The sequence below is a fragment of the Chiloscyllium plagiosum genome, chromosome 1 (genome assembly GCF_004010195.1).
Source record: "Chiloscyllium plagiosum isolate BGI_BamShark_2017 chromosome 1, ASM401019v2, whole genome shotgun sequence".
In the NCBI taxonomy this organism is placed as follows: domain Eukaryota; kingdom Metazoa; phylum Chordata; class Chondrichthyes; order Orectolobiformes; family Hemiscylliidae; genus Chiloscyllium; species Chiloscyllium plagiosum.
In genome coordinates this window covers 115,104,578-115,120,506 of record NC_057710.1, presented here as the reverse complement: position 1 = coordinate 115,120,506, position 15,929 = coordinate 115,104,578, and the positions used below count along the sequence as shown (strand labels likewise).

At 39.9% G+C, this 15,929-nt stretch overlaps 1 protein-coding gene across 1 annotated transcript in view; it reads right to left on the bottom strand.

Annotated features, from left to right (window-relative positions):
• Positions 1-247: 247 nt before the first annotated feature.
• The window catches only part of LOC122555026 (ADP-ribosyl cyclase/cyclic ADP-ribose hydrolase 2-like), a 25,327-nt gene continuing 9,645 nt past the window's right edge, over positions 248-15,929 (bottom strand). Inside the window, exons 3-8 of the mRNA XM_043700627.1 lie at positions 13,050-13,185; positions 11,852-11,919; positions 7,471-7,547; positions 5,233-5,325; positions 2,574-2,660; positions 248-402 (exon numbers count right to left, since the gene is read on the bottom strand). Coding sequence (XP_043556562.1) covers positions 342-402; positions 2,574-2,660; positions 5,233-5,325; positions 7,471-7,547; positions 11,852-11,919; positions 13,050-13,185 — 522 coding nt within the window. The 3' untranslated portion in view covers positions 248-341. The remainder of the gene's footprint in view (positions 403-2,573; positions 2,661-5,232; positions 5,326-7,470; positions 7,548-11,851; positions 11,920-13,049; positions 13,186-15,929) is intronic.

Below are 15,929 nucleotides of genomic sequence, written 5' to 3'. Positions count from 1 at the left end.
AATTATTGGAGAAGATTGGATAAAAACAATTGCTGGAGCAGAGTCTACAAAGACCTAAAAAGATAACCAGCATCTTACAGTCCTAGCAAAATTTCAAAAGTGCCATGATCTTGGATTGGCACTCCTGTTGTAAGCATAACTCCTTACTGAGAATGTAGAATTCAAATCCATATAAATAAAATGTACTTTGTTCTGAAAGGAATTTGGCAACTCTTGTTGTTTTTTTTCAGAATTTTACTAAAGCCAAGCAAACGTGTACAATCCTATAAATGCAAAATGATTCAGCGCAAGCTCCCAGACATTATATAAGACAAAGCTCGGACCCCAGCGTGATCTTCTGATTAAATACATTTGCAGGCTGGATGGTTTGGCAGGTCCACACATTGCAGCAGGCGAATAACTCTGCACAAGAATGAGAAAGCAAAAGTGTTTCTTAGAAAATTCCCTGGTTAGTGATTCCCAGATCATGTGTTTAACAGTGAGCTGGGGCATTTCATAGGGAGGCAGGTTAGGAAAATTTGGGCACGCAAACCTTAATCTTCTATTCATTACACAAACTGGGACAACTCAGACAGTGAGACAGTATTACAAACTTTGCCTTCAAGTGCCTCTTCCCATCTGGAGTGTCCATTCAGAATATGGATCTTTCTAGTGGCTACCTTCTGGAAACACCTGCAGTGAATCAGGTAGAATGGAATAAACTTCCCAATCTTTTCATGCAGTTTTATCTATTTTATGGAAGAAAAAATAGATGTGATTCTAAAATTCAATCCATGGTGCACACAAGCCTGGATTATCTTACCATGGTATCAGAAAGGCAACTGTTTATTTTTTAAAATAGATTCAAACAAATGTCCAAACAGTTTATATCAGTGAGTATCCTTCCATGGAGGTGAATATTTCTAAACACATTTACCATCTCTGTTCCCAACTTTCTTTAACAGGTTTTACCAATTTGCACTGGATTGTTGAGCCTGGGAGCTAATCATCAGACTCAGGAATAGAGTTATGTGGAAGACTAGATAAACTTGGGCAACTTAAGCTTGATAGAAGGTTATTAAAAAATGTTAAGGCTATTGAAAAGGTAAACACAATATTACTTTAAATCACATTGCAAGATTAGAAAGGTACGGTGCTTTGGGAGTGATGACCATCACAAGCCATTACAGAATGGCTTGCAACAGCTCACCCTCCCAATCAAGGAGTTGGCTCTGGGGGGGTGCAGGAGCAGGGAAGACTCTGAAGAGGGCATGGGGTTGGTGCTGTTGAAGACAGGGGAGGCTTGCCACAGGAATGACCATGCCACCAAAGGGTCAATTTGTGAAACACAGCGTGTCTGATTAAGAGGGCATCAACTAAGCCCTGAAGGAATTCCTGCACTTGGCGATTTCCCCTGTAATGGAAGGCTTATGACCACTGGTAAAGTGGTGATGGGAAGAGGCATTTAAATAGTAAATAGTACTGGAACGAAAAGCTGGCTCCACCCTCCCACAGTTGGCAAAATGCCCTGGTGGTGGCAATACGATTGGCATACCACTCCACGTCACTCAGTGTGTGAAGTAACTCATGATAGGCTCTCCCTCACATGCAATGTAATTACATTTTCTTCGGAAATTGGTGACTAAAAGCGTGAAAGAGTTCAACAGCTATTGAAGTTTTAGTTAATTCCCTTTAAATTCTAGAGTTTGCTTAAAATACAAATGAACAATGAGATAAAGAGATAGTTTTATCAATTAGACAAACATTCAATTTATTAGTTCAGATTCTTTGGTTGTGAAGCCCAAGGACACCTTGTTATATCATTTCTGATAAACAGGAAAAATCACCACATCAAAAGTTAACTGGTGCCGATCAACCATACAACAACAGCTCACAAACATGGATTACTTTTTTTCAGAGCAGATAAAAAAAAGAGAATTTGCATGGTCATTCAGCTGACAGATGTTGTGGTGAGCAATTCCTTTCATTATGGACATGCAGTGTCAAAATTAAACTAACAATATTATCTAGCAGCACCACTACACATTGAATGGCTGCCATCAACAAGAACTTGCTGTGTAAAAGTTTCTGCATTGGAGCCAAAAATAGCAAATGAATTGGTTCTTAATTGATATTTACTCAAAATTGAAGGGAATCAATAGAACTAATAAGAACATTTCTGCCTGATGGCCAGTTACTGATTTATGTCTCCCTTTGTCTTCTTGAAGTCTTGCTTCATGTGGACTTCCAAACAGAGAGTATGGAAGTTAGTGTCTGTAATTATCCAATAACCACTACAGGTGATCTAATTCGAATGAGACTATGACAGTATGGGTGTCTCTGCTCATTGGCATGGATCATTCACCACATTTCTTTGAATTAGCCCCATGTCAAGATTTGGGCAGGGTGTCAGGTGAGGCCTAAGTCGTTTATTTAATTTCTTTCCTGTCATGCTTCAAGCACCTCTTCTGCCATCTTGTAAAGAGCATTTTGATGAAGAGGAGTAGCTTCAAACTAACTAAATCATAGTTTTATAATAGGGAGTTTATTGCTTAAAAGTGCCACTGTTCACTATAATAAAATAACATGTGTACCTGTAATTGTCTGTGCAAGAGTAGCTGAAATGACGTCCTTTTATGATGTCTTCAAGATCTTTCACAGTGCCTGTCCCACAAGTCTCCCTAACAGAATGAGTAAAGATGAGCACAAACTTAATAGAAAAAGCTTGAGTGTTGTCTCATATAAGAGACGTTACCATTGCAAACCAATGGTAGAGATTACTCTCAGTACTTATCACTACTTTGTTTGCCCTAAGGGTGCACTGAAAAACATGCTGTGTGTATTAATTTTCTGATGTGCATTTGGGTGTGGAAGATATCTTTCCAGAAAATTCTATCCCCCTAACAAAACAAGTAAAGCAAATGAAATGAACAGCTACTGTGTACAAAGTTTTGATCACCATATAGTTCACAACATGAGGCAGGAATGGGGATAAGTTCACACCATCAGCTGCCATGCTGGCTTCCTGGCATCATGCCATCTTCCAGCCATTCTCCAGAGGGCAGATCAGGATGATGGCAACCCGCTTAGGTAATTTAGTAAGATATTTAAGAGTCTAATAAAGGCAAATTCTGGTGTTATATCTGTCTAGATTAGTACAAATAAAGCTACAAGGTTCTTGTGGTGCAGTGGTGGTGTCCTTAACTCTGAGTCAGGTGGCCTGGGTTCAAGTACCACCTGCTCCGGGGATATACAGCAACATCTCTGAGCAGGCTGATCAGGGAATACCCACAAATGAAACTGAAGGTAGAGGTTGAATAATGGTCAACTCTTCCTACTGCTATCAGAATCAAATCTTAATCCTGTTCTAAAGACACTTTTAGCTTTGAACTGTGGACAACAGTGGGAAAAAGATAATTTGTCAAACTAAGAAACTGGAAAAAGATGTTGCTGCTTTAAAAAAATAATTTACTGGAACTTATTGAGAGTTACATCTGTAATGTTTATTATTCAGGCTGTGGGGAGGAGACTAGACACCATAGCTTCTTGGTGTGTGTGTGTTCAGGGCAAAAGTCTGGCCAGTGACAGACTTTTGACTGGTTTTTCAACCAGGACCAGTTTGTTTGTTTGTGTGTGTCTGTGTGTGTGTGTTCAGAAATACTCAGCACCATAACAATTTTTTGATTGGTTCTCAGGGTGAGTGGCTACTGCTTTGTATTTGGACAAATAGCAGAAAGAGCCAGCTGGTGAAAGAGAAAACATTTTAATCCATTTTTGTGAGCACTCCCTCTTCTGTGAATGGAGATTTGAAAGAGATTTCGAGCAGCTAGCTACTCGCTCTCTGCAAAAAATATCCTTGAGAGACATTGAAAGGGAATATCTTCAAAAAGTGAATGAAAGATTTAGAACTAGTGCATCCATGACATTGTGGCCTCATCAAAGAATTGAAAGGAATTGGAATTAAATGGAAGGAGAAACAACCCATTGATACCTGTAATCTGGACTGATGCCATAACTCTTTCACTTACTTATTTATTTCTTTCCCACCCATATGTGTCTTTTTTGACTGAATCCAGGAACTTTTTAAAAAAGGTGTAGAGTTTAAGTTATAAAGTTATAAGTTAGCAATTCATGTTTATTTTGTCCCATTAAAACAATTTATACTGTCACCTTCTTAGATGATCTCCACTGCTTCTTTAGTGACTTTTAAAACTTACTGTCCATATCTTTTCCAGTTTATTTCCCATTATTGTCAAGCAATGTTTCATTAGGAAAGGAGAATCAGAAAGGATTGTTATACACACAATATATACTGCATTTCTTTTTCACCTTCCACTATCTTTCTGCATAAATTTACTTTGGGCAGCACTGAAAGCAAAAAGTGTCGAAAATCACAGCAGGTCAGGCAGCATCCGTGGAAAGAGAGCAAGCTAACGTTTCACGTCCAGATGGTTCTCATCAGAGCTCTAAAGAGTCATCTAGACTCGAATCATTAGCTTGCGCTTGCTTCACAGATGCTGCCTGACCCGCTTTGATTTCTAGCTTTTTTTTGTTTTCAGTACAGATACCAGCACATGCAGTATTTTGCTCCTTTACTTTGGAGCTCTGTTATTGTAACCTTATGTTATATATTCTATTCACTCATTTTCTAAATAGTATTTCTCTCATTTATTCTCCACTCTATAGTAAATTGTAATACTGTAACCAATCCCTCACATCCATTGCCACAATCACTTGGATTTTGTTCAGTTATGGCCTTTTATTAACTATTGTCTTTCTGGCATTATTGATTAAAACATATATGTAACCCGACACCTTTCTCTCCTTTCATTATGGGTTGTAATATTTAACCACCTGCATTAAAACAGGGAGAGCAAGATTAATATCTTAATATCTTAAAGAGTAATATGGAATGAGTTGGCAATATATTGTGATTGCCTGACAGTTGATTAGTCCTTTTCACATTGTCTATTCAATAGGAAGCAATTCTTAATAGTCAGGGACAAAGGGAATCAAAGATAATATTCAAAGAGAATGGTGCTCTCAGGACTCTCATTTGTGGTTTCCAGGTATAGGCTTCATGTTGACATTTGTATGTTGCCTGGTTGAGGTCTGGTCCCCTTCTATCCTGACAAGTGACTGGCTGGAATTAACAAATGGCTCCCAGCAGGAGAGAATATGATGTTTGTTTTCATTTATGGGTGGAAAATATATTGCTATTGTCAAATATAAGAAACAACACATCATCTTTACCTAACAGGTCCATCAATATTGTTCATGACCCAAATCTGTATTTCAGAGATTTTGTCATTTCTTAAATTCGGAAGCTCATGTTTAGCGAAAAACCTGCAAAGAAGAAAAGGTGAAAGAAACATTTTGTTGTTGGCACAGTTTGTGTTTGCTGATTTATTTTGTTTTATCTGATGCTATCTGTATTTGCATATTACAATCAAGACAGAACCAATCTAATAAATTGGTCTTGTGTAACTACATCATCTACATTGGGTCTCAAAACAACATTTATATGGGTGGGCAAATCAAGCAATTTTGCTGAGATTAGATTCCCAACAGTATGGAAACTGGCCCTTTGGCCCAACAAGTCCAGACCAACCCTCCGAACAGTAACTCACCCAGACCTATTACCCTACTCTATATTTATCCCTGACTCATGCACCTAACACTATGGGCAATTGAGCATGGCCAATTTACCTGACCTGCACATCCTTGGATTGTGGCAGGGAACTGGAGCAACTGGAGGAAACCCATGCAGACACAGGGAGAATGTGCAAATTCCACACAGACAGTCCCCCGAGGCGGGAATCGAACCCAAGTCCCTGGTGCTGTGAGGCAGCAGTGCTAACCACTGAGCGACTGTGCTGCCCTGGTTGAAACCATGGTTTAAATGCTGACGCAGGAAAGAAAGACAGTCAGTGATGATAAAAAATAATCAACATTTTGTAGCAATTTGGAAACTAAGCTTTACTCAGCTTTGTGTGGTATTTCTGAAGGAGGCCAGACACAAAGACAGCCACAAACCTTTTTCCTCCTTCAAGTGGATAATTCATTACTTGGCAGAAATTAAATGGAAACAACCTTTCACTGCAGAATAGATTGTTTCTATTAATGGAGGATGAGGAATTCGGAGATATTGGAACTCCAATATACTCATTGGGAGGACCAAGGGAGACGATGGAAGAAGATTCTCAGATTTTGGGCCATTTGATTCAGAGAATTTTCAGCATAAATGGATGAGATAATATTTGGAAAGGAATGTTGTGGAAGGAAATGGGGTTACAGAAGAAAATGCCAGCACATACACCAGCACAGAGGGCTGACAGGCCTCCTCATATATTGTAATTTCATTGCATTACAACTCTCCTTATTGAGTCAAACATCAAGATGTAGTTTAGAAATGTTTGTGCTGAGCTGAACTTAGGAAGCTACTCTCTGTGAGAAGAAGGATTCAAAACACTAATCCCCTGATTTTGTGAATCACTCCAGATGGGACTGAAGTAGGACAGAGAAAGGAGAATGGTGAATTGGGAGGGGCACTGAGTACAGTCGATGTTGGGGTGCCATACTTCATTATATAATGCTCCTGTGAAGCACCTTGTGGTAGAAATATAGAAAATAGGAGCAGGAGTAGGTTGCTTGACCTTCGAGCCTGCTCTACCATTCATGGATGGTTGTTGATCATCCAAAACAGTACTCTGTTCCCTACCCTTTGATCCTTTTCACTCTAAGAACTATATCTAACAACTTCTTGAAAATATTCAGTGTTTGGCCTCAATTGCTTTCTGTGGCAGAGAATTCCACAAGCTCGCTATTCTCAAGGTGAAGAAATTTCTCCTCATCTCAATTTCATGTTTCATTATGTCAATGATGCAGTGTAAGCTGTTGCTATTGATGATGAGAAGGTGGCAGCAGTAAAGTGCTCTGTGGAAGACCACCTATGGGACAGAGATGGATTTCAGAAAAGGGACTTTTAGAAGGACAAGACAAGCTAATCTGGAGATGTGGCTGTGGGACTCATTATCTGTTCCCTGTACAGTGGACCCCAGGTTCAAACAACATTCAATCCGTGCCCACTGACTCCTGTTTCGATTCTGCCTACATACTGACAGCCTAGTCTGGCACAAAAGCCTGTTCTGTGTTGGTAAATCTATAACTGACCATTCCTAGTAGGATTCTAGGATTAGGCCAGGAACCTTCATCATCTACCTCACCCTGATACACAATCAAATCTGATCTTGTTAGGTAGAAAATGCTCAGGATTATCTCTGTCAAAAACAATATGCAGCAATTAAACCAGAAAAATCTAAGTTTTGGTTCCTAATTTTGGCCGTGGTCCTCAGTTACTGAAATGTTTGATAAATGCCCCAAAAGGGAACATTCTAACCTAATGCATCAAACTCATTCAATGGGCAAATCAAAAGAAAAAGAAGTTTTCACAGAAGATTTCGAAATGAATTAGAACAGACTTTCTCTTACCCTTCTTTTGGAAAAGTTCCATCTGAAACCGAACCATTCAGCATCACTGTCACGACTCCTGAGGCTTCCTTTGCATACTGAAAGCAAATGGCAAATTTTAAATTGCATTGTCTGATCTGTGCACGAATTCATTTTTAGAACCCGTGTTTGTGATCATTATTTAATATGTTACCATTTATAATTGTATGAACTTAGAAATGAAGCTGAAAATAGACATCACTACAGAAATGTAAATAATACCCTTCGCTCATCATTCAATAAGTTGAATATTAACTGTATATTAAACTGTATAACTGTATATTACTTAATGAAATTTGGAATGAATATTTTCAACAATTCCTCAACTACAAATCCATCATGCTAGCTGATACTTTCGATCAGTCATTCAGTACCATTGAGTGAACTACTGTTGATGAGAGAATTGCAATAAGCCATCAAATCACTGTGAAACAACACAGTCAATGTGGTATTCCAACTCTGATCATCAAAGCTGGAGGCATTTGCCCAAAACAAAGCTCTGTGTACTCATTCTCCAGATTTAGGAGGAAAAGGAACTCCCCCGCTTAACTTCAGGAATGCAACAATTGCATCTATGTTCAAGAAGGAAGGCAAGTCCTACTGTGGAAACATTGGAGATATTTGCTTCTGTCCTTGGTGAGAAAATCTTCATACACATTCTTCAGAATTACTCACTTTCTGTCAGTGAGGAAATCCTCCCAGGGAAACAATGTGGTCTCCTCTACGCTGGGGAGACAGAACGCCAACTTGCGGATTGTTTTAGAGAACACCTCTGGGACACCTGCACAAACCAATCCCACTGCCCTGTGGCTGAACACTTCAACTCCCCCTCCCACTCCACCAAGGACATGCAAGTCCTGGGCCTCCCACATCACCAAACCCTAACCACCCGACACCTGGAGGAAGAACGCCTCATCTTCTGACTTTGTACACTTCAACCAGACAGGATCAATGTGGATTTCACCAATTTCCCCACTTACCTTCCCTCCACCTTATCCCAGTCCCAACTTCCCAACTCTGCATCACCTTCTTGAACTGTCCATCTTCCTTCCTACCTCTCCGCTCCACTCTTCACTCCGACGCACCATTTTCACCCCCACCTTCATCTACCTATCGCACTCCCAGCTACCTTCCCCCCAGCCCCACCCCCTCCCATTTATCTCTCAGCCCCCTTGGCCCACAAGCCTCATTCCTGGTGAAGGGCTTATGCTCAAAATGTCGATTCTCCTGCTCCTCGGATGCTACCTGACAGACTGTGCTTTTCTAGCACTACACTCTTGACTCTGATCTCCAGCATCTGCAGTCCTGACTTTCTCTGGCTTTATAACTTTTGGTAGAACCTCTGACATGGTCCTTGTTAGAACAAATACAAGATAACTGTCGACAACAACTCAAGGAACACCTGATTTAATTCTTTGACTTGACCAAAGCATGTAACTCAGTAAATGATGACGTTCAGGGGATTGGTCTCAAAGTAGTGGAGTTCAAGAAACGTAACTCACAGTCAGACTGCAGAGCTATAATTGCTTCATGGTGATTTACCTGCAACTCTCTTGAGTGGAAGATCTAAAACAGATAGTCCAAGATTTGGATTGTTGTCAAGCAAGGTTGTGTGATAACCCCATGCTATTTACAAACTGCAGCAGTGGCTGTAGCCCATTGAAGTGGAAAACTCTAAATTCAGTTGTCTCAATGCTCAAACTAAACTGACTACTGCTGACCTATATAATCTACAGTTTGTAGGTGAGTGTAATGAAATTGCCTGCTTAACATTGGATATGTAAGCCACACTTGACAAAGTATGGTTTCCTTTGATAAGGCACAGACTGCATTTGGATATTAACCAAACTGAAAAGGACAAAGAAAGCTCTTCAAACACACCCTGTAGCTTTCTTATACAATCGCAGCATGCAATTAGGAAGGAAAATAGTTTGGGCCTTTTTAGCAGGTGTGTTAGACTCCAGAGGTAAGGATTCTTTGTTAAAATTGAGTTGGGGTTTGGCCAAGACACATCTAGACTACTATACACTGTTTGACCTCTCTATTTAAGAAGATATACTTAGCTTAGAGGCAGTATATCAAAGGTGATTAGTTCATGCGATGAGAGCATTGTCCTTTCATGAGGAGTTGAATAAATTGTTATTTGTAAAATTGAGAGGTGATCTTATTGTAAGGTGCAGAGTCTCAGGATAATAGGGTAATTAATTAAGATGAGGAGGAATTTAGTTCGTATGTTCTTTTGTTCTCTTAAAAAGCATTGACCTCTCACACTGAATCAAACAGATGAGAATTTTTACTGTCTGCCAATTAAAAGAGGTATTTTATGAGATGCATAAAAAGTTAAAAGAAATATAAATCAATTGCTGCAAAACTCATTTTGATTAAAAGTTATGAAATACTGTAGTTCAAAAATAGCAGAATCAAAGAAAAAATAGCTGCAAGTTATTAAGGTAACACACCTTCATTTTGACTTTTTGAATGCAACGCTCAATTAAATATGATATTGTCAACAGAGAAATACTTGTTGCCAGTCCTTGTCTGAAACATTGATGCCAAATGAACAATTGTACCTGCTTTGTTGATCACTCCCTATCATTAAATCTGACATTGTAGAATCATAACTTAGAATTCAACTTCAAGCTTATTTACAGTTTGTTGTCATGACAACCGTTCCACCTCTGCAATATTGCCTTACTTCAACAAAATAGCAGCCAAAGAGTTGTTATCTGATTATTCCGGCTCAACTTCTGGAATGCTTTCTTTGTTGCATAACAACCTGAAAACTGCAACTTTAAACTATTACGCCACCTCCACATCGACCGCCACTGAATTCCCAGTAATCAATGGATTTATCTCAATGTGCTTTTCCTGGTGTATAACCCTCCCTAGGGTCCACCTCAAGCTTACTGTCTAATATTTATCTCCAAGCTCTGTTTGACTATTGCCGACACAAGTGATTTTATTTCCCCTGCCATGATGAAGATTCAATCTGCTTGGCCCACTGTAAGGAAATACATTTTGATTGAAAACAACACATTAATCAGAGTATACATGTAAAGGAAAGAGATAGAGGGGTGTAAGTGAACAAAGGATGCCAAACCCATAGGATTCAAAATTGGTCACCAGGTCATTTCTGAACTTGAATTAATTGGACTCTACAGAGTGCATGCCTGATTCAAACATCTTCCAAAATTTAGCTTCAGGTTTCCTCATAATGCTTGTAGCAAATGGCCAAATTAGTCATATCTCCAGAGGCGGTTCATAGGTCACTACAAGTTCTACTTAGGCCAGCAGACTATACGTGCTAGGAGTGGAGGTGAGAAAAATGTTGATGGGAATTTGACAAGAGCTAAAGCTGAAAAATATCTTTTTGTTTGAAGCAGATTGGAAAATTATGTGGTCAATTTGAAGAAGTCATTTTCTCTGGAAACAACTAGGGTAGTGAGCCATAAAGCAAGGTCTGCTATCCCCAGTTGGATCAAATGTTAAAATGCTTTTAAAGTATGCAAGAAGGTCAAATGACTTTGGTTTTCAGACCAAGGTTGATAGAAAGCATGGACCAAGTTTCTCTAGTAACCAATCATTATTATTTATGATAGGTAATTGGATTATAGCTACAGATAAACAGATAGAAATGATTGGCGTATAACACTATTAACTACAACTCTAATCCCCCTTATACACACACACACACAAATAGGCAAAGTAGATTATTGGCAGAAGTAGAATAAACTGAAAAGTTAGCTCAGTGGGTTTTGCTTCTCAGTTGATGATAAATGACTGCTTGGCCAAATGCCTTGTTGTTCAAATGTCTACCCGGATGCAAAGAGTACAGAGTGGCTGATTCCCTTGAACTGGGTCTCTGATTTACCAATTTAAGAGTTACAGCTTCCAGCAGTTGTTACAGGAAAAGTGACTGATTTTCTTCAGCCTTAAACTGAGTTTTTTGACTGCAGAGAACAGGCAGCTTCTGGATTGGAAGAAGATCTGCACACTTCTTTTTCCTCTCTCTTTGTATTTGTAACTTGTTTTCAGCATCAAGCTGCTCAGCCATCTAAGAGCCAATCCACAGAACATCCCTGTCATTAGTAACTGCCACTAGTTCACAGACCAATCAATTATTTGTTGCCTACAATAACTATATCAATGCACACCCTTGGCTCCAGACCATCTACAATCTGAACTTTAATTACAGTTTGTTCAAACAGTTGCTCACAAGATGACTGGCATGCATATCAGGTTATCTGTTTTCAAAACTGCCACCACTATTTCAAACACTGAATTTTAAAACAGCTGTTGTTCATTTCAGTCCCTCGTTTTTAAAAACACAAAAATAAAAGGACACGGTCCTGACACAACTTACTGATTCAGATGCTATTTTCCAAAAGGAATTCACTGGGTTATTTGTGGGGCAGGTTTCATAGTTTATGCCTGAAAAAATAAGAATGTGATCAATAAAAGGTAAATGTAACATAATAGTCACCATTAAAGGCACTGTCTATGTTTGAATGCTTAAGTTGAATGCATGCATTGAATGCATGCTAGTTTGGTATGAGGCAACTATAGTTTTGAAATAGTTTTGATTTTATTGTATTTATTGTTTTCTTTAACCTCTCTTACAACCTCACTTAGTACAGAAGCTCTTGTCTGTATTTTGTAGTCTGCCTTGCTCTTTCTATTTGGTCTCCATGAACCTTCGGCACTTTAGGCAATCTGTGACTTCAAGTTTCAGCCTTGCTGGAATGATTGCACTTGAGAGTCATTTAGGTAAGGGACAATATCCAGGTAACAAATGTGGATCAGTGCTAGCATTCCTTCTCAAATCAGCAGGATGTGGTTTCAGTTCCATTCCATGAACAGTACACATGTGGATGCTGACATACCGCTACAGCAGAGAGACTTAGAAAGGCAAGTCAGCCTCTGGGATCAGTTATTCTTTCTCTTTGTCTCCTCAGCAAGCTAGTGGGATAGTACCACGTGCAATTTTGTACAACAAAACTTTATCCTTCACACTTATGTTCTGAGAGTCAAGGTAAATTGGGTTGTGACCTAATGAAAGAATGTACAGATTCTGGGCTGTTGAAGGTGGGGGAGGGGCTGGTCAATATCAATGCAAATCATTGGAGATCAGATATATACTTACCCAAGCTTGGAGCAGGCTTTAATCCTGTCATGTAGCCTAGGTAACCCTCCAAATACGTAAGTATGAACTCTCTAAAGTCTCTAATTACAACAAAGGGTTTTCAGAAGTTTCCATGTTCAGGGGAATCTCCCAATAGAAGTTTAAACTTCCAGGGCAGTCTGTGTAATCACTGCATCGGGAATACCAAGTGGTCCCAATATTCATCTATAACGCTGTATCTAGTATCAGATAGCTAGACTGTGCAAGGTCTATGCAGTCAGTAATGGGTTTTGTGCTCATTAGATACCTGGCCAAAGGTATCACATTCACAACACAATTTAGCCCCATTTATTTTTGACATGCCTTTGTAATACACTATAATCTTTCCTGAACATTATGAGTGAGAATATTAAATAGTTGTGGTAATCATGCATCTCACCAGGGGGTTCACGTTGTCCACACCAGTCCAAGTCATCTGCCAGAAAACCAATCAGAGAGTCACCAAGAGGCATCATCCGTCTGGCTTTATCTGAATATCTGTGCACCAGAAGCTTGGTATTTTCCCAGAATAATGCCTGTAATTAAGTTAATAGCATCAGTTATTCTATTTAAATAAGTACAGCTTTTTGACAGTTCAGGACATAGAGCAACTACTGTGGCTATATTTAACCTCATTCATGGGATGTAGGCATTGTTGGTTGGGACAGCGTTTATTCCTCATGCTTAACTGCCTTTGAACTGATTGGATCACTAAGCCATTTCAAAGGGCAGTTAGGAGTCAATCAAATTGCTGTGGGTCTGGAGTCACATGTAAGCTGGACCAGGTAATGAAGGCGGATTTGCTTCTCTGAAGGACATTTGTGAACCAGATGGTCACCATCAGACTAGGGTGAACTCCAAACCTTTTTACTTGAATTTGACCATCTATTATGGGGGTTGTTGAACTTCTAACCAAAGAATATTAGTGACATTACAATTATGCTGCCACTGTCCCAAATCATGTGAAAAGACTTTGAGTCTGTTATGTGTTAATGTAGGAACAGATAGTTTTTTATTACTACTTCTAATGAAATTCCAGATTTTCTCGCATACTTTACGTTTCTATTGGTAATAGCAAAATTAAAGTTTATCTCACTATGTCACTCATATTTAATAAACCAAGGAAATGTTTTCCTGGATCATTTTGGGAATCAATGAGTTCAAACTGAAACCACCTGTGAAAGAGCTAAAAGTTCTCAGATTAAATATTTACAGTTCCTGTAATCACATTTTTCAGGCACAAACAAAATAGCAAAAAATGTGAAAATGTACTCCTTTGAGCGTGATATCACAAGGCATGAAGGTCACCTTTTACAAACTAAAAGCACTACGACTTTTTTGTTTATTTTAAGGCTGTAATAAACATCACCTGTAGGAGGCGCAAACATCCAAGCCAGAGCCAACAATAGCACACCCAGCCGTGTCTCTGCTATGATCCAATCACATCCAATCCTGACCACCTCCTACCTCACCCCACCCCAAAAACTCCCCAACCTGTCAAATTCAACAACTTCTGAGCTGACACCCTGCCCACACCCAGACTCACACCCGCCAAACCCCTCCCCACACCCAGACTCACACCCGCCATCCCCTCCCCACACCACACCTCTGGGACACCCAGACTCACATCCACCAAACCCCTCCCCACACCCAGACTCACACTCACCAAACCCCTCCTTCCACCCAGACTCTCCCTGACCCGACACCCGCCCGTGCCCTGACTCTCAATAGCCTTGCACTCTGCCACTGGCCAAGACCTGATACCTGATACCTGATCCAAACCTTGAGCTATCCTCAGCACATACCGATTTATCTGGCTCCCTGGCACACTGTCCCTCAAATTAGGTAATCGTAAAGATTATGGCCAGTGAATCGGTTCTAATGGTAACTAGGATTTCTGGGCGATTGTCTCCCCAGCCAACTCTGGTTTAATAAAAACCCACTGAAACTCATTGTATCTGAAAATAGCTTAATCATTTAGCTCACACAATGCTTAATAGTTTTGACCAGGAACATAGAAACTATCTAATTAGCAAAACAGGAACCCGATTACATGATGAAGACTTCTAGTGTACATCATTTTAGTCCAATATTAACATTGTCTGCAAGATTCTCTCTACAGAAGAGCATATTATGGGAAAAATGCAATTGCACAAGGGAAAGCATGTTCTTAGATTGCATGAGAGGGATTTACCAGAATTGGTCTGGAGTGTCTAATTCATGAGGAAAAATTGGACAGATGGGCATTGTTTTCCTTGGAGCAGTGAAAGTTGAAAAGAATGCTGACAGATTTGATGGGGCACAGATAGGTTAGTTAGGAAGACACTTTCTCCCTTAGTAGATGTTATGAAGTTGAAAGAGTGCACAGTCACTTTAAGAGAGAAGTGCCTTCTCTGAGCTGAGACATTCTGACAGCACAACTATATATATATGTGTGTCACCATCAGCTTGGGATTGTGTTTTGATGATAAGGCAACCAATTAATTTAAATTATGCCCAGGATACCAAAAAAAACAATTGAATTTGAATTTAATTGTACTGACAACATCAGACCAATGAGAGGATACGAGTCTTGGGTTCTAAAAAAGGAAGGGCATTTTGAAAATTAGTCAGAGCTAACTGCCCATCGAACATGAGAACCAACCACCAAAGAAATAAACATCTCCACACTCTCAAAAAAATCTCTCAGAAGGCATCTCATCTATTAAAGGTACCGAGGAATTTTATACAAAGACACTCGCAGTAGAAAGGAAAAATCATAGACGACGATGACGACGACGGTGACCCAGGGAGAATATGTGTGCATGTGTGTGAGTGTTTATATGTGCGTGTGTGTATATGTGGGTGTGTGAGTTGTGGCTGCATGTGTATGCGTGTATGTGGATGTGTGGGTGTCTGAGGGCATGTGTGCGCATGTATGTATATGTGGGTGTGTGGGTGCGTGTGTGGATGCATGTGTGTGTGTATAAGTGGGTGTGTGTGTATATGTGGGTGCGTGGCCGCATGTGTGTGCGTGTGTGTTTATGTGGGTGTGTAGGTGTGTGGCTGCATGTGTGTATATGTGGGTGTGAAATTGTGTGGCTGCATGTGTGTATATGTGGGTGTGTGGGTGCATGTATGTGTGTGCGTATATATGGGTATGCAGGTGTGTGGGCGCGTATATGTGGGTATATATATGGGTGTGTGGGTACGAAAAAGTGGATGTGTGGGTGTATATATGTGGACATGTGGGTGCATGTGAGTGTGTGCGTATGTGGTTGTGGGTGCGTGGGTGTGTACA